Source organism: Helianthus annuus, chromosome 16, assembly GCF_002127325.2.
Source record: "Helianthus annuus cultivar XRQ/B chromosome 16, HanXRQr2.0-SUNRISE, whole genome shotgun sequence".
Taxonomy (NCBI): domain Eukaryota; kingdom Viridiplantae; phylum Streptophyta; class Magnoliopsida; order Asterales; family Asteraceae; genus Helianthus; species Helianthus annuus.
Window position 1 is genome coordinate 30,969,668 of NC_035448.2, and position 18,582 is coordinate 30,988,249.

The window sequence follows — 18,582 nt, forward strand, 5'->3', positions numbered from 1 at the left end:
ATTTTTATTTTCCTTTTCATAGTGATCCTTCATATACAGAATGTCTAAAGGATGCAATTTGTCAGCTATTTCTTCGTCAGACACCTTTTGTTCTTCCCCATTTTCTCTCAGAAGTGTGTACCTGTTTTGCACATGAGTTCCTCCAACATCATCGGTTGCAACTTTTACTTCATCCACTTTTAAAATTCTCTTTACTGGATTCTCATTCTTGGAGTGAATGCTACCTGAACCTCTTTTTATCCTTTCATCTCTTAAAGCCAGTCTGACAGGAGTCAGTGGTCTTGGTGGTACATCTTCTTTTGTTAAAAAATATTTCACCAGATTGTACTCAGGGAATATCATTACATCCCTGTCAATCTCTTTAACCAAGAAAGACTGAGTTTCAAAGATTTTTCTTTTAACAATGTTTGGTTTTCTTGAATCACCTTCTTGTTCCCATTCATTCATTGATTGCAGATTCATAAGTTTACTCATGGCAGAGTCATCAGACAATGTTGGTTTTGGGACAGTCTGAGAAGTTGTAAGTTTCAAATTTTTAACAACTTGAGGTTTTGAAGTTGCTAACCTTTTCAGCATTTCATCTCTTGAGACATTTGGAGGTGGACCCATCAGTAAGGTTCCAGCCTTGGTGCTTGGTGTAGCTGATGATTGCTGTTGGGTTGACTTTTGAGCTTCTTGGTGTGAACTTTCAGCAGGAATTTCTTTCATGATTTCTGTGGGATCCACTTTGGCCAATTTTGCAATGTTGAAAGACATTTTCTTCACCAGTTGTTGCACCTCTTTTACCTGATTTGAGTTGCTGGCTATGTTTTTCTGAACTTTGGTAAATTCAGTTTGAGCTTTCATCTGAATTGCAGCCCTTTCTTTTGACAGCTTCTCAAGGGCATCAGTGATACTGTTATTGCTTGCCCTTAGTATGGTAACTTCCTCCAAAACTCTGTTTGCACTGCTTGATTGTCTTGATTCCACAGCATTTGCAACTTGTGTCTTGATCTTTTCTATTTCTGTGAGAATCATCTGGATTTCTGATTTTGATGTAGAGATGTTGGATTCTGGTGCCTTTTCTTTCATCTTTTGAAGAGACTTTAGTGCTTCAGTGTTTTCTTCAGTTTGTTTCTTTATCACCTACACTGATTCTGACAAATTCTTCATATCAGCCCTTTGACCTTGTATTTCTGACAGCAACATATCAAGTTTTTCTTCTACTGGATTTCTTTTGCAGGCTTTGTAAACATTTTCCAGCACAGTTTCCAGATTTTCTTGGTTCATGGGTGTTTCAGGGATATTTGGAACAACAGATGTTCCTGCTAACATTCCAGCTGCAAACACATTTGCTGCTGTTTTGGAAATGATAGGGTCACTTTTGGCTTTACCAGATTTTGGTGCAACCTTAAGTGTACCAGAATCATCTCCACCAGTGGTGAGTAACATATTCTCATCCTGGATTTCCTTATGTCCTTGAATCATATCAATATATGATTCTCCATAAGTTTTTGAGGTAAACAGATTACCTTTTGCCAGATTTCCTTGATCAGTTTCCTGATCTCTATCTGTTTGGATCTCATACTCTTCCTCATTTTCTGATTCAGAGTTGAGATTAATGGAACTAGTAACCTCTTCATCAACATCAATCTTTTTATGTTCTAACTTGTAAGAAACATGAATTGAACTTTCTGATTTTGTTTCTTTTGAGTGAGTATCAACTAAAACAGTTTTTGAAAGAGATGTACCATCAATCTGAGATTCATCATGATGTATAATTTCAGTGGCTTCAATTGCAGCACCATCAAAGTGAGTTTCTTCATAATGTTGCTCTTCAGTATCTTCATGAATTCCTCCAGCAATGTGTGATTCTGCATAGTGTTCATGTACTTTCTCTTGATGAATATCAAATTCATGATGAATTATTCCTTCATGAATCTGTTGACTCTCAGCATGTTCTGTCTTGTTTTCTGGTGAGTTAGGTATCTCCAGAATTACTTCTTCTCCTGCAGCCTCTGTTTCTGATGACTCAGACTTCTCAACTTCTTCTTCTTCTGGTGATGAAGAACAGTTAACAACTTCTTTGCTGGGTTCTTCTGTTGGAGAATCTGATTTGGTCAGAAGTTCTTCATGTTGTATTCTGTATTGTGAGTCTAGTGCAATGAGGCATAGCATGCTTTCTGGTAACTCAGGGATATCTTTGTCAGATTCCCATCCATGATTGGAACTCTAGGCCTTCATGGTATTTGAACTCCGGATATCTTCCAAAATTGGAATTTCCATGTCTCTTTCAGTAAATGTTTCAGAAATAAAAATTGAGATTAACCTTGGATATGGCAGATGTGAGGTTATTCTTCCATTTCTGGTGAGGATTGATCTTTTGAGTAGGTTAAAGATTTCTGACTCATAATCAATTTTAAACCTAGTTATGAGTCCATGCATGATTGTCAGAATAGCTTGACTGACTTGATCAGTTCCTCCTATCTTTGATGTGAGACACTTGTTTAATACTTCCATCATCACTTGCCAGATAGCTGGCAATTCATTTCTTCTTATTGCTCCAATTTTATTGATATCCTTTTTCTTGTAACCAAGCTTAATGATAAAGCTTATCAGCTCTTCTCTGCTTGGTGCTTCAATGTAATTTTCAAGTTCTGGAAGTTCAAGCCATTCTCTTACCCTAGTAGGGGTTAATGTTACAAAAACATTTCCCCATACATGAGCAAAGACCTGATTTTCTTCAACTTCATCAAAAGTATGAACAAATTGCTGTAGTAGCTTTTCTGGTACTTCTCTACCTTTTGTTAGTGCTCCTGAGATTGGATATTTCATGAGATATTCTACCAGAAGTTGACATCTTACATCATACTCCGAATGCTTTGTATTCATCTGCAGGTTGTTTTCTTTCATTGGTAGAAATTATATATCTTCAACAAAAGGTACTTCATGTTGAACAATTGGGATGTTGAGGTTTACTTCTACCATTGTTGAATTTTGTGAATTAGGGTTTGAAATTTAGGGATTTTTGGATTTTGAGTGAGGAACAGGGGATGTTTCGGTTTGAAGTTTTTTTTTGTGAAGAAGGTGTGTGATTTTTGAATTTCTGCTAAGTGTGAGTTATATAGTGAGGGTTTTAGCAGAGAATTGTGTGTTTATGGAGTTGAGGGGATATGGAACGTGCCATGTAATGGCGGTTAAAAGATCATTAATTGTCTTTATTACCGTTAGATCGTGTGATGTGAGTTTTGGTTCAGAATGTAACCGTTGGATCGTGGGTATCAAGACATTAATGATGGTTGATCGTGTAATCGTGGTTATGCCCTTTCAACTTGTCCTTTCAATTTGTAGTTTCTTCAGTCATTCCTTCATCAAAGTGTTAAGCTGGATTTTGATTGGAGAAAGCTATCGGTTATATGACACCTTTTCATCTTTGTGGACCCCATTTTGTGAAGAGGTCCAATTAACTTTCTTCATCTGCATCCTCTCTTTCTTGTAAGTTAAAGTCCCATTATGATGATGTCATCAGAAATTCAACATAAATTCTGTTAAAAATATGTATTTCCTTTTGTTCTGACTTCTGTTAACCTTTTAGATGTGGTCAACAGAAAACAATTTTCAACAGAATTTCTTGGTTGTGTTTTCCCCCTAAACTTGTGACCCTCTTCAGCAGATTTTGAAGTTACTCTTTTGATTGATATAGAGGTGTACTGGCACCTTTTTTTAGATGAGAGGGAATGAGATAAGATCAGAAGACTTACATGTGATTCTCTGGTGCTTTCCAAGTCTCTTTGGCTTTTTCTGATATTTTCTAAAACTTTTTATTATGTTGAAGTTTTAACAGAAAACTAGTTTGGATTACCAGATTTTATCTTCTGTCATCAGAAATTCAGAATTTTGTGTCAAATATTTTTGTTTTCTGATGATCATGTTTCTCATTTTTCTTTACCCATTCTCCTTTTTCAAACCATAAGTCAGACAACAAAGCAATATAGGAAACATACTATATAAACATATTATCATGCAAAATTTCTACACAAACTAGGATTAAACAAATAAAAACCTAATCAATATCTACCCCTTCTCCAAGATCCATTTCAAGGAGCACCCATAGATCAGTCACCAAACCAGAGTTATGATCAGTAGGTCTGAGCATACTGAGATTCATGTTTTGTTGAAGTCTCATCTCAGTTCTGAGATAACCTGCAGGAATACCTCCAAAGCCTAGCTGGCTTGTGATTATCCTCATTAGAAAACGAGGATACATCAAGAATGGCCTGTCGGACCACATATTACTTGTAAAATCTTTCATTAAGTAATAAGAGAAATTGTAAGGAATGTCTAATATGAGTGCCTGAACATTCTCCATCAACCTATGGGATGCTTCATGATGATTAATGACCATCTTTGAGAAGCATGCACACATTTGTGTTTAGGATTGTAACCCATCTGCTGCAAGGTTTCTTCTATTTCAGCATTTGTGAACATCAGAACATCACATTAATCGTTGAGTTGTAGAACTGTCCTGATGATACCTTCATCTACTCGAACTTTTTGGTTGAGCACAATACTTTCAATAAATATATGTCCTCTATTCTCATATTCTAACAAAGTTGCATTTTGCCAGAACATTTGAAGAATTTCCGGGAAGACTATTATATTGGCTATGAGGGCATATTTCAATTTACTTCCCATGAGCAGATTTACCATTGTTTGGCATCCTTCCCAGTGAGGACCCTCAAAGTTGGCTCTTAGTTTGAGGTTGTGGTAAGGATGGTGAGGAAGTGGGAAACAATCAGCTTTTATGGTAAGCATTTTTGTGAGTGTGAGAAGATGTGAGTTAAGAAGAAGATGAAGAAGTTTTCTGGTGATTCCTTATGTGATGGTGACAGTCTTTGCTTAATGTGGTGATCATATATAGTAAACTTAAAGTTTACCATAAATGACATCTACCTACTTATAGATTTTGTTCACCACAATCTTTGTTATTAAATTTCTATCAGGTGGCATAAAGAATAACTCAGATAAAACTCTCCTGCATTAAATGATTTAGGCGGCCAGTTTCAGATTATCTATCATGATTACCTACTAATATGTCACTTCAGTGTATTTAATGAAGGAGAAAAAGCTTTGCACCCACTAACGAGTTCCCAGAAAATCTTCTGTCACATGACGTTATCCAACACCAAGGAGAAGAAAATTTGCAATAATAAAAGAGAAAAAAGAAAAGAAAAAGAAATAGACGCTTAACACTACAGATTATGAATATGCAGATATGAGATTTAGATAGAGATGATGACATGCATGAATATGTTCTAATGATCAATCAATGATTCTGATTTTTCAAAGTGTTTTCTGATGAATTACCAGAATTTCTGATGATTTATTGGATATTCTGATGAATTATCAGATTTTCTGATGATACATCAAATTTTTTGATAATTTATCAGATTTTCTCGTGTTTTGTCAGATATCAATCCTTTTCTTTTGATTATCATTGAGACAAATTATTCAGCATTTTTCTGGTAATAAGGTTATTTGAAACACCTTTATCATAGAATTGACCAAGATTTAGCAGATTGCACCTTAAGCCTACAACAAAGGCTACTTTCTCTATGGTCAAACATCCATATCTAATGCATCCATATCCCATAATCCTCCCTTTCACTCCATTTCCAAAATTTACCAATTTACCCAGCTTTGAAACAAAGTTGCTGAGTAAGCTCCTGTCCCCAGTCATGTGCTTGGAGCTTCCTGAATCGCAGTACCAGATCCGCTACACATGATGGTCCTGAAATGGAAGAGTTAGAGGGTTTTTGGTACCCAAGCTTGCTTGGTTACTCTTTCTGATGAAATTTTAAACAAATTATTTTCCCTTGTTGGCTTTTCATTAGAAATTCTGTTATATGCTGAGCCATAAACAGATTTTACATTTTTTTTTGGAGATGGTGTTGAACAAGCTTCAGTATGTCAACACACATACAAGATTTATCAGAAATTTATGATATTCTTTCTTGTGATGGAATGAGTGGATAATTTTGAAAAGATGAGTGAACTACTTCTGGAGTCTTTAAAGATTCTTATTTGCATTCACTTCTGTTTGGTTTAAAGTTGGGTTTTTCAAAAGAGTATTCAGAACAGGTTGACTTGCAAGATTCAGAATCAGATTCTGATGAAAATTTATCAGAAATCTGGTGAGTTTCTTTTACAAAGACAGTGGGTTTACTTTCTCTTGTTTTTACATATCCTAAACCCTCTCCTTTGTTCTTTGGTGTGGACTCAATGAAGTTTATGAATTCTTTGGCTTGTTGAAAACCTCTTACATTAATTTCTTTATCATTGATTTTCTTGTAAAGATCTTTTCTTTCATTTTCATAGAACTCCATTTTAGCTCTTTGATCTAAACTTTCTTCTATTAGTAATTGGTTTTCAAGAATGATTTTGTTCATGGTCCTTTGCAACTCATCAGATTTTTTACTATCTGATTGATGTTTATTTTGCAGATTTAGAAAATCTGACATGAGCTCATTTAGCTTGTGTTCAAGATCAAGATTGTCTAAATTTACCTGTTGTCCTGAAGTTTCTGGTATGTCATCAGAAAGTGCCATGAGGCAGAAATTGGCCATTTCTTCTTCTTCTTCTTCATCAGATAGCCATGTATCTATCCCTGCAATTAAGCTGACTTGCTGCTGCTTCTTAGCTTCTTCCAGCTTCTTCTCATAGTAAGCAACATCTTTCAGCTTCTTGGTCTTGCATTCTGATGCATAGTGACCTCTTTGCTTACACTTGTAACACACCACTTCAGCCTTCCCTTTATCCTTAGATCTACCTTCTTCCTTAGATTTTCCATCCATCCTCCCTCTGTCACTTCTCTGGTATCTCTGGCCTCCTCCCCTCAACCTCTGCTCAAATGTTTTGGTGAGCAGTGCTATTACTTCAGCAAAAGCTGAAAAATCTGATGAAGTATCATAATTTCAAAATTTTGGCTGTTTGATGGTTGTGGATCATTGGTAGGTGTTGTTCTTTGTGAGTTTGAGATAAGAGCTAAAGATCCCCCTCTTTGAATGGTTTCTTCAAATATTTCTTCCTCTCTAGGGATCAAGATGCTGTATAAGTCATGAAGACTCATATTCCCTAGTTCTAAGGTTGAGGACAAAGTCATGGTTAGACTTCTCCATTCTCTAGGTAAAGCATCAAGAAATTTTATGTTTCTTTCATCATTTGATTTTGTTATACCAAATTTCTTTAGCTCGTTTAAAAGTTTTGTAAATCTTTGATATGTATCATTTAATCTTTCATAGGGTAAACTTTTAAACCTATCATATGTGGAAACATTGTTTGTTCTCTTATTTCTTCTCATCCTTTCTCCTCCTTCACAAAGATTTTCCAACTGATCCCATATTTCCTTAGCTGATTCACATGCATCAACTTGTGAAAATATGTCATTGGGGATGGCCATTATTAAAAGTGACTTTGCCCTTTCATCCCCAGCCACCAGATCCTTGTCTTCCGTGCTGCAGTTTATTTCACTTTTGGGAGCACGGGAGGCAAGGATTCCTGGTGATTGGTCAGTTGCTGGAATAGCTAGTATTTCAGTCATTGGTATATGTGGACCCCTTTCAATGGATTGAAACAGAGCTCGGACATGACCATTTAGGAAATTGACCATCCTGATTTTCCATTGGAGGTATTCCTCTCTGACCAGAGTCGGAGGTTTAGACATAGAACCAATATTAAAAGCATTATTCCAGGATTGAAAGCTGGCCATATTTAGAGAAAAGAAGATGAGCGATTGATCGTTTGAAAATAGTTTATTCAATCTGCTCTGATATGAATTGTTAGACCCAGTTTGGCCTTAACAACTTCTTTTCACGTAATATGGCAAGTGATTTCAGTAGATATGAAAAAGATGTGCGGAAATGGAAATCAGACTTTCAGAAACAAGACCTACAGGATTATCAACCTTATATCACTTTGAAACAAAATAGTTTACAAGGTGATTGTAAGATTATTATCTAATACAAATGAATCTTGAGTTCTGTGGGTGAGAGGGCAATGGAGTTTATGTAGTATATATGAATGCTAAGCTTCAAACTCAAGTATCCTCTGCTTGGTGCGCCTTATATTTATAGAAGGCTGGGTACATGAATAAACAATAGTTTATTCATGCAATAAGTCCTGCAAAAACTAGCAATTTGACATATTCATTGAATCCAACGTTCAAGTTGCCTTTGTAATTATTATATCCAATAATGTCAAGTTGCTTCGGTCATTGTGGCAGGATAGAGTTGATTTTTAGACAAGTGGGGTATTCATCAGAATTTCTGATAAACCACTTCATCAGAAATTCTGTTGAACAGATCATCAGAAAATCTGATGATCAGAATCGTCAGAAACTGATGATATTTCATCAGAAATATCATCAGATCCATCAGAAGTGACCTTCTCTGATAATCGTCTTCAGCTCTTGATCAACTTGTGATTCTTTGAAGTAGATATTGTTAATTTCAGTTATCCTATATGAGCTTCTTCTTCTTGTTGTGATCTTCAGGACTGTTGTCTTCCTCATAGATCCAGTTGAATCTGATTTTCTTCAATACTTACAAATAAAGTTTCCTAACAATCGTACATTTAGGAACCCTTTTATGGTAAAAGCCTCAATTGTTGAGGTCATCGGAAAACTCCTTTTTAAACGGAAAACTCAACATTTTCGAAGCAAGCCTTTTTGTAACCTTAGATCGGACCTTTAGGAACATTTTTCTAGTAAAAACCCCAATTCTTGAGATCATCGCAAACCTCCTTTTTGGCCTGAAAACTCAATATTCATGTCCCAAACCTTTTTATAACATTAGATCGGACCTTTAGTAACCCTCACCCGGCCAAAAATGTTTTTTTTCCGGTGACTAAAGGCGTTAGGGTTCCATTAGTTAGGGTCTATGGGAGGGCCAATATGTTAATGGTTGGGACTGCCAGTGGTTATTTTTTAAGTTGGGACTGTTGACGGCTAACGACAAATAGCTGGGATTATTAAAATCTAAAACTCTTTAAAAAAACTCATTAGTTGTATTTAACAACGTTAGTGTCTAGTTCCGTTACCGAAGAAATGTTTTATTTAGATACACTTTAGGGTGAAGGGAGTGGTTAAACACTTGGAATTGGTAAACTCCCAAATCACCCAATCACATAGCGCCATGTCAATTGTTTACCTAATGCAAAAAAACGTTGACGGTGGTTTACCTAATGGGGTTTAGGTAAACTATTTAAAAAAAGAAAAAATGTGTGATTGGTGGAGAAAAAATGGACTCCACCACACACCCTCTCTCTCCCTATTTCCCTCCCTTCACCGAGTCGGTGAACCTTCACCGTTTCGCCCCCATTTCGGTAATCTCCATGCTTCCCCGATCGGTAAAAATGGTTGACATTGGAGGGGGATCAGTACCGAGTGGGTTTACCGCCCCCACTCCGTTCACCCTTAAACAAAATAAAAAAGGGGAGATGATCAACTCATCTTAATAGCATATCATCACTCACAACTTTGATAATTGGTTATGTTGAACGAAAACCACATCACTTCTTTTTTTCAATAACATAAACTCCTATAAGATAAAATATTTATCTATCATTATTTACCCCCTCTTTCTCAATATTAGATTTTAATGCAATATGCATTTTTTTTCTTTTCAATGGAAACACATGTACACAACACACACAACCGACTGCATGAACAATAAGTGACCATGGCACTTCACCATAGTCTAACTTCGTATGATCATATCTCAAATACCGAACAACTTGACAAGATTCTCGTAAGCATCGGCCGCTGCTTTGTTTTTCGCTGTCGTTTTCTTTTTCTTGTAGTTCCCTTTGCCAATTAATTCATTGTCTTTATATATTTCTATATCTCCCGTTTCAATCCACAAGTTTTTGTATTCTAGTTTTATCCCCATCTTTTGGCATGTTTCATTTAACTTCGTCATTGGGTTCAAACTAAGGTTTTCCGGTGTCGTCAAAGGTTGCAACAAATTCTTCACAACCTGGCAAATTAAGAAGTCCATCACCAACAAAATTATTATTGCTGTTAAAAAACAAAGTAACAAAATTCTTAAATTATCTATTTCTAAAATACTAGCAATTTACTGAGATTTTGTACAACCACTTTTGATGGTCGCTTAATTAAACCCTCGTTGATTTTTTAATACTTGCAACCAATTCCTTTGTGGACGACTTAATTACGTAACAGGGTATTATATATTACAGATTGGCCTTAAAATAAAACTTTTGCAACCGACTTTAAGACAGGCTAATTTTTTCCTTTCTTCAAAAATATTTGCGACCATTTTTTGATCAACTCAATTTACTTTTAGTTTTTGTTTTTATTTTAAAATACAACCCAACAGGGTATTATATATGACTGAGTGGCCTTAAAATAAAAATTCTGCAACCGATTTTAAGAAGGGCTAATTTTTTCCTTCTTTAAAAAAAATTGCCAACGTTTTTTGATAAACATAGTTTACTTTCTTTTTTTTTTTTTTTTTTTTTTTTTTTTTTAATACTGCGACCAAACCAACTTACTTTTTATTTTTTTCTAATTAGCGACGGCTTTGCGACCAGTTTAGTATTTGTCACTGTTTTCGCCACCATTAGGTTCGGTCGCTAATCCAATCACTAGTTTTGACCGGGTGTAAATTGTTGGTCAATTTTTACCCATTTTCAGACATGAAATGGATAACACTTTTGTTATGTATTTGAAATATCAGTTGACTTTATATATCTTTTTATTATACCTGACCTAACTCGAAACAAACTGAAATAATTTAATATATAGTGATAGACAACCAACCCCAAAGCCAAAAAAATTCCCGAGCTTGCCATCGGATTTACCTCCCATGTATCGTCGATTGATAACCCGGTATCAACATAGACCGCACCAACGACAGCTTCAACAATGTCCGCGAGTATTTTAGGAGAATTGATCAAACCATGAGAGTGCAACGGGTGTTCTTTGATTCCTTCCATAAGTTCTTGTACCTGAAAATCTTTAATCAAATAAATAAAATGATGAATTATTAAACATGTTTATACAATAAAAAAAAACATAATTATTACTCGTTCATTTAGTGAAGGATCTTCATGTCTAAGAAACCTATGTAACCCGTGTTTGAATGCAACACGAGCCAAGGCTTCGGTGTCCACATTGGCTGCACGCAACCGAGTCAACTCACCAGAGTTCATTTTTGGGTACGAAAAGTAATGTTGTTTGGCGAACATGAGATTCAAAACCGAGTCTCCGAGGTACTCAAGCCGCTCGTAAGATACTTGAGATTCGTTGTCTTTAAAAGAGTTGTGAGTAAAGGCTTCTTTTAGTAACTCTTTGTTTTTGAAGTTGTATCCGATGATTGTCTCCACCTCGTTGAGACTCGGTAATAACGGCAAGTTTGACTCGGTGATGGAATCGTTCATTTGTTGCTTGCTTGCTACTAATGTAAGACTTCCAAGTTTTCTGACTTAATTATTCTAATGGTGGGGGTGTGTATATATAGAAAGATATATGAGAGAGATACATTACAGAAAGAATATATTAACACCAAATAAACACTTTGTTAATTAAATCATCTATCATCATACTCGGTAAATCTCACCAATAGCGTAGCTGAGGTAAAGTCTGAGGAATACAATACTTATTCATTTTTTTAAGTTAAAAATAAATATATTGTGTATATATACAATTGTCAATACGTGTAAGTCATATGTAGGTTGTTATGCCTACACATATGCATGTAAATAACTAAAACAACAACAATCGTATCTAGTAAATATCACTAATAGCAAAACTATTGGTAGAGTCTGGGAGTGTATAATCGATGTAGCTTGAAATCGAGCTATGTGCACGTAAATAACTAAAAGTTTCAAAACGTATAAATAAATTAGTTTGATGATATTTATGTAAATAAACACAAGCATTTCTATGAAAAAGATGTAAAATTTTAAAAGTATTAACCATTGATCAACAGCTTATACGTTTGTTCATTTATTATCGAAATAATTTACTTTAGTGTTATATCGTCGTCTCATCATTATACTCAGGAAATCCCAGTAATAGCAAAGCTAAGGTAAGGTTTAAGAAGGGTAAGATGATGGCAGTCTTACCTCTACCCCGTAGGAATAGAGATGTTGCTTCTAGTGAGACCCCCGGCTCGATAGTAGTTTTGCATCAAGCCTTGGACATAAGACACATAACACTTAGCAATTAAGACAAAGGCCGATTAGTGCATGTACTCCCTTGTCTTTCGGCTATCAACGCCACCACATGATGCATGATTAACCATCCACCTCTTTTAACATTATTTTCACGAAATTAGTAAAATAACGTTAAAATTCATGCACTTTCACTTTTACCCCTCAAGCGTCCACACATATATATATTATATGCGCATACCGCAAGCGGGACATTTATTTTAGTGTTATTTAATAAACCTAAATAAATAAACAAAACATTCTTGTATTGGTAAACTTTTTCCATAAGCTATGTTTCACAGTGAAATTCACTAGCAATACGATGAAAATTTCAAATGCTTTTCAGGCCGCAATTTTCACGCCTGTTCATATTGATGCCGCTAATTGAGTCATGCCGTGTCAATCATGCCATTTCCATGTAATTACGTAAAATAAAATTATAAAAATCATATTGAAAACAGATATTTTTATGAATAAAAAGTTTTCTTTCAGAATCAATCTATATTGATTGACTCCCTCTATTATGTTGTTGCAAGCAAATAATTTTTATTTTTGGCTCTTCCAAATCATTCCCTCAAGAGATCCAGACCTTTTTTTCTAATCCTTGGATAAAAAGATTCGTTATCTTCATATAAAATAGGAAATAAAACCTATAAAGATGTCGTTTTTCCATTCATACCTAGGGTTGAATACCCCATTCAAGAATGGAGGATTTTTCTTTAATATATAGAACTTTGTAAATTGGTTAGTAGATGTAAAACATCTTGTGTAAATTTGTAAGTAGATGTAAAACATCTTGTGTAAATTACCACACAAATGTCATACGTTTTATGTTGGCGCCAAAGTTAAAAATACAATATGTAAAATGTTAAAATACCATCTTAAGAAGCCTACTTTTTTTAAAGAATATACCAATACTATACTAATATTAAAGATAAAAAAAAAACTCTTTTTTATGATATAAATTTATTTAAAAAAATAATGAGGCATAAAAAGATTACCAACGTTTTAAAAAATTGGTGAAAGTAAGTAAAGTCAACATGCCCATTTTATAAAGACCAGCATGAAGAAACTGGTCAACACAACACAATTACGCCCAATGTTTTAAATACCGGTATGGACCGGCCGGTTATACCGGTTAAATCAGATATCGGACACGAGTCCGGTACGATAAACGCCGGTAAAACCCAAATACAGTATTTCTTATGTACCGGCGGTAAATCCGGTTCTACTGGTTCAAACCGTTGTACCGGTTTGCATTATCTTAAGACTTGATTTCTTAATTTTGATAAAATACAATATTAAGGTAATATTGATCTTACATATTTCTGGAAATTAACTTAGTGTCTTCTATTCCAATATTTCATCGGTTGTTGAAATTGTTACTCAACTCGTACAATGCAATATTGTTTATAACTAATTAAAATATTCTTAAAATGCTTAATAGTTTACAATAAAAATAGTTGTTTTTAGATAAAACTATGATAAGTTACATAAATCCTAGGTGAGATTGAATTGTTTTTTTAGATGAATTCGTATTTTATGGAATTTATAGGGTTAACTAGTAACCCGGTTCAACCGCCCGATCAACCCGGTTCAACCGGTTGAACCATTTTAGAGCCCAACCCGGTATGACTTAAAAACCGGTTTTTAAAACATTGATTACGCCAGTAACTCTCGAACAACACTATAGGATTTTTTGACTTTTTCGGACAACACTACAGGATTTTTTGACTTTTTACCCTATCACTTGAATATGTTTTTTTTTTTTTAAGTAAACTTCATTAACACCAAACCAACCTAAACCAGGCCAGCCGAACACAACAACAAAAAATTACATATTACTCCCCCCAATTTATCGCTTTGTGTTTAGACCTATTAACAAACCAAAGAAACCCAATCGCTTTCACTTCACTAAGAATTTTGTCTATCCTAACCGGGGTATTAGAGAAAACCAAGTTGTTTCTAGTACGCCACAAACTCCAACAAGCAATCATAATAATACCTTGGACCGTGTCTTTCTTCCTTTCTGAAGCCCCGAGATCCTTGAAAATGCAAAAAAGATCCTTAATATCAAAAGCGAAGATGTTAGGGATTTTACACCACGAACTAATGCCATTCCACACGTTTGACGCTATGATACAAGCAGAGAACAAATGTTCAGCTGTTTCTTCTTCCGATTGACACAACCGACACGTAGTATCACCGACTTGAACATTTCTATTCCTTAAAGCAATAGCGGTAGCATTCGATCCATTCCCAGTCTCCACGCGAGGATATTACACTTCGCGGGGACCCATTTACACCAATAAAATGAATAGTTGTTACCTCTTGGGATGTCCGAATAGAGAAGCCTTTTCACACTTTTGACAGAAAATTCTCCATCCGAATCGAAAGTCCATTTCCATTTATCTCCACTATCTGATATCTGGGCCGATACCAAAACGTCACGAAGCTGCTGAAAGTTCGATACGAGCTCCGAGTCAGACAACGGCGACTTCCAGTTCCAAAAATACTCGAGATCAGCACCGTTTCTTCTTATCCGATTCGAGACTAGACATCTCTTCTCTGCTTCAATTCTGAACAAGTTCGGGAACTTCTGTTTGAGCGGCTCGTCTGTGATCCAGACACCGAGCCAGAAAGAAATTTTATTGCCGTCTCCAACCTCTCCTTTCAGGAAGTTCCGAAGGGGTAATACCTTAGCAATATTATTCCAAACACCGTTAAGAGACTTCTTGAAGGGAATGCATTCCCAACCGACCCGACAAAAATGAAGGGCGTCAATAATTCTTTTCCACAAGTTATTATCCTCAGATTTATAGTGCCATCCCCACTTAGATAAAAGAGACTTATTAACCTCATAGAGTTTGTTCAAACCTAAACCACCATCCTTTTTATGACAAGCAACCCGATCCCACGCCACCCAATGCATCTTCCTTTCCTCAATGGAACCTCCCCATAAAAACTTTTTAATCATTGCTTCCAAATCCATAATCACTTTTTTCGGGGCTTTGTAAAGCGAAAAATAATAATTTGGGAGACTTTCCATGACCGATTTGATAATGACCACCCTTCCCCCAATGGATAAAAAATGAGACTTCCATTTATTAAGATGGGCTCGGAACGTGTCATACACCGGTTGCTAGTTGATAATCTGATTCATGTTAGCTCCCACCTTTAAGCCGAGGTATTTGAAAGGAGGCGATTCCGGCTTACAACCCACTTCGTTAGCCATTTCCCCGATATCTTCCATTCCAACACCAATGCCATATAAATTGGATTTATCGATGTTAATCTTGAGACCCGAGCAAATATAGAAACACCTAAGAATCCGCACAATATTTACTACTTCACTTTTAGACCATTCCTCCATAACGATGGCATTGTCCGCATACAAGAGATGACTAATGACAGGCCCATTATTAGGAGTAATAATGCCTTTAATCACCCCCGCCTCTTTAGCACTATTTAGCATACAAGATAAAGCCTCCATAACAATCAAGAAAAGGAAAGGTGAAAGCGGATCTCCTTGCCTCATACCTTTCTCACAATTAAACTTAAAAGTCGGAGCCCCGTTCACCAAGACCGAGGAACTCGCGGAGGAGAGAACACCCATTATCCAATCACACCACTTTTGAGGGAATCCCATTTGACGAAGCATATTAATCACGAACCTCCAATTCACGTTATTGTAGGCCTTTTCGAAATCTATTTTGAGAAAAAACGCTTTCGACTTCCTTTTCTTAATCCATGAGATAATCTCGTTAACAATGAGAGGACCGTCTAAAATGAATCTACCTTTAAGGAATGCCGACTGCGAATCGGAGATCACTCCATCCAATACTTTCCTTATTCGATTGGCCAAAACTTTTGAGATCGTCTTACTAATGACCCCAACCAAATTAACTGGCCTATAATTGTTTAGCGAAATCGGATCATGAATTTTGGGGATAAGAGCAATGAAAGACGCCCTACTACCATCGCTAATCGTACCATTATTGTAAAACCAGGCGAAAATCCTTGAGAAATCATCTTTGAAATCCTCCCAGAAATACTTTATGAATCTAAAGTGAAACCCGTCGGGACCCGGGGACCGATCGTCTCCACACTCAAAAACGGCGTTTTTTATCTCTAGCACAGAGAAAGGCTCTAATAGCATACAAGACTCGTCATCCGAAATCCTTTTTATGTTGTGACAATAAAGATTCGGCCTGATCCGAATAGGCTCTTTGAATTTATCTCGGATGAAGGCAAATACTTGTTTCTTTATCTTGACCTGTTTACTACACCATTCACCGTCAATTGTAAGGTCGTGTATGGTATTCGATGCTTTCCTATTATTAACAAAAGCGTGAAAAAATTTGGAATTCTCATCTCCGTCAACAGCCCACTTAATCCGCGCTCTTTGTTTAATGTCCAAATTCTTCCTATCTTCAATGTCTTTCAGAATTTTTCTATTCTCCACCATCGACCACTCTTCCTCTTCCGATAAATCCCTCGATTCCATTTCTATCTCTATCTCCTCCAATTCCGTCAAAGCCAATTTTTCTATTTCATTCTCTTTGGACAAAAAATCATCTCTCCAATTCTTAAGGGTTGATCTAATGCAAGCAAATTTAGAAGTAAGACACAAATCCGGGGGATCAAAAGGCTGGAAACCCTCCACCGCCTCCTTCACAGTTTCCTCAAACCCCGGTTTCCCTATCCAAGAATTGTACACCTGAAACGGACGAGGACCGAATTTTAAATCCACCGTCTCCAAAATGATAGGACAGTGATCAGAATGCCGAGGAGACAAGACTCTCACACATACCGAAGGCCACTTATTAAAGAAATCCGGACAGACGAGAAACCGATCAAGCTTACTCAATTTTTTCCGTTGTCCCTTATACAAGTGAACATCCTTCCCTGCATCGGATATTCCAGCAATCCATTATGTGATATAGAGTTTTTTATACTTGGATAACAAAAAAATATACATTTTATAAAAACTATTCTGATATGTTTGTTTCATGTTATCTTTTGGTTTTTTTTAACGGAAAAAAACTTTTGAGTAAACTGCAATTTTACCCCCTGAGGTTTGGGGTCATTGGCATGTCTACCCCCCTAAGGAAATAATTGCAATTTTAACCCCCACTGTTCACCCTTATGTCGCATGTTTACCCCCGGACCAAGTTTCCGTTATTGTTACCGTTAGTTTGTAGTGAAAAGTCCAAACTACCCTTCATCTTCCCCATTAATAGGTTGTATCCTCATCCTGCCCTAAATCGCTAACGTTCTGCCCTCAATCCCTCAATTCACTGCCCTCAATTCTTTGCCCTCTGATTAGTGCCCTGAACATGTCTTCATCTTCGTCATCTGTGCTTCGATTGAAGGGCAAAACTCAACATTCAAACATCATATGTTTATGTGGTGCGAAAACAGTGATGAAACAATCAGAATCGACAGCTAATCCTGGTCGTTGGTATATTCGATGTGTAAGTTTCTTCTGTTTTATGCTTATTGAATCTTAACTTTGTTGGAAAGTCTTGATTATGATGTCCGATAATAGGTTGGAGGATGTGGATTCCTAAGATGGGCTGACAAAGGTGAAGAACAGGGATGTCCGGTTTGCGGAGAGGTAATGCCTGGTTTAATTGATGAGCTGGCTAAGTGCAAAGAACAGTTGGGTCGGTACAAGAATGGAGATGTGTTGAAACTGAAGATGTACTTTGTGATTACTTGGGTGTTCATTGTTCTACTGTTTTTGGTTAAGTAGTTTAAAGTGGACAAGAGTCTGAATTGATGTACTTTAAGAGATGATTGTTCTACTGTTTTCAGTTAATTATACTTTGTGATGCAATGGTCTTGTTCAAGTTCTTATTATATGTTTGTTTGGTGGACTGGTTGTAATTCTGTAGGTAAGGATGTTGACAATGAGAAAGATGTTGGTAAGGATGAAGACGTCGTTGCAGCCAAAGAACCAAACAGTTATGTCTACTTTGAGGATCAAGAGTCTGAGATACTCAGACCTTACATGGAGCAAGAAGCTGATTATGAAAAGATATTCGGAGATCCGACAAAGGATTATGACCCTGAAGTGCTGGAACATGCATGGGATTACACATATTGGGATGAAGATGATGATTGGTACTTTGACCCATATGAAGGGGAGCATGGTTCTGATTCGGATTGGTCTTGTTTGGATGATTGTCACTGGAAATAGGCTAGATTTTGTTTGGTTTTAAGTTTGTATGTTGGACCTCTTATTTGTACTAAATGTTGCAATGTAATGTAGTCGATTCACTTTCTGCCTCTTATTTGTACTAAAGCAGCCAAACATAAAGATTGTAAACCAACATGCAGCCATATTTGTATAGAACCCAAAAT

General features: G+C 36.2%; 1 protein-coding gene across 2 annotated transcripts; it reads right to left on the reverse strand.

Moving 5' to 3' along the window:
• Window positions 1–9,530: 9,530 nt before the first annotated feature.
• Window positions 9,531–11,467, reverse strand: LOC110916311 (ribonuclease 3-like protein 3). Of its 2 annotated transcripts, none has more exons than XM_035985765.1 (3): window positions 11,202–11,467; window positions 10,861–11,015; window positions 9,531–10,013 (listed from the first exon to the last, which is right to left on the reverse strand). In XM_035985765.1, exons 1-3 carry the CDS (start codon window positions 11,437–11,439, stop codon window positions 9,756–9,758), a joined length of 651 nt encoding a protein of 216 aa, XP_035841658.1. In that variant the 5' UTR covers window positions 11,440–11,467; the 3' UTR covers window positions 9,531–9,755. The 2 variants fall into 2 exon arrangements, with proteins under 2 accessions (XP_035841658.1, XP_022016746.1); XM_022161054.2 differs by having other exon boundaries at window positions 10,861–11,007; window positions 11,086–11,467.
• Between the last annotated feature and the right edge of the window lie 7,115 nt (window positions 11,468–18,582).

Coding starts and splice junctions, on each gene's coding strand:
- LOC110916311 (XM_022161054.2), bottom strand. CDS start 11,439: ATGAACGATTCCATCACCGAGTCAAACTTGCCGTTATTACCGAGTCTC. Junction 11,008..11,085: donor ATCCTTCACTAAATGAACGA/GTAATAATTATG, acceptor AAAGATTTTCAG/GTACAAGAACTTATGGAAGG. Junction 10,014..10,860: donor CAATCGACGATACATGGGAG/GTAAATCCGATG, acceptor TTAATTTGCCAG/GTTGTGAAGAATTTGTTGCA.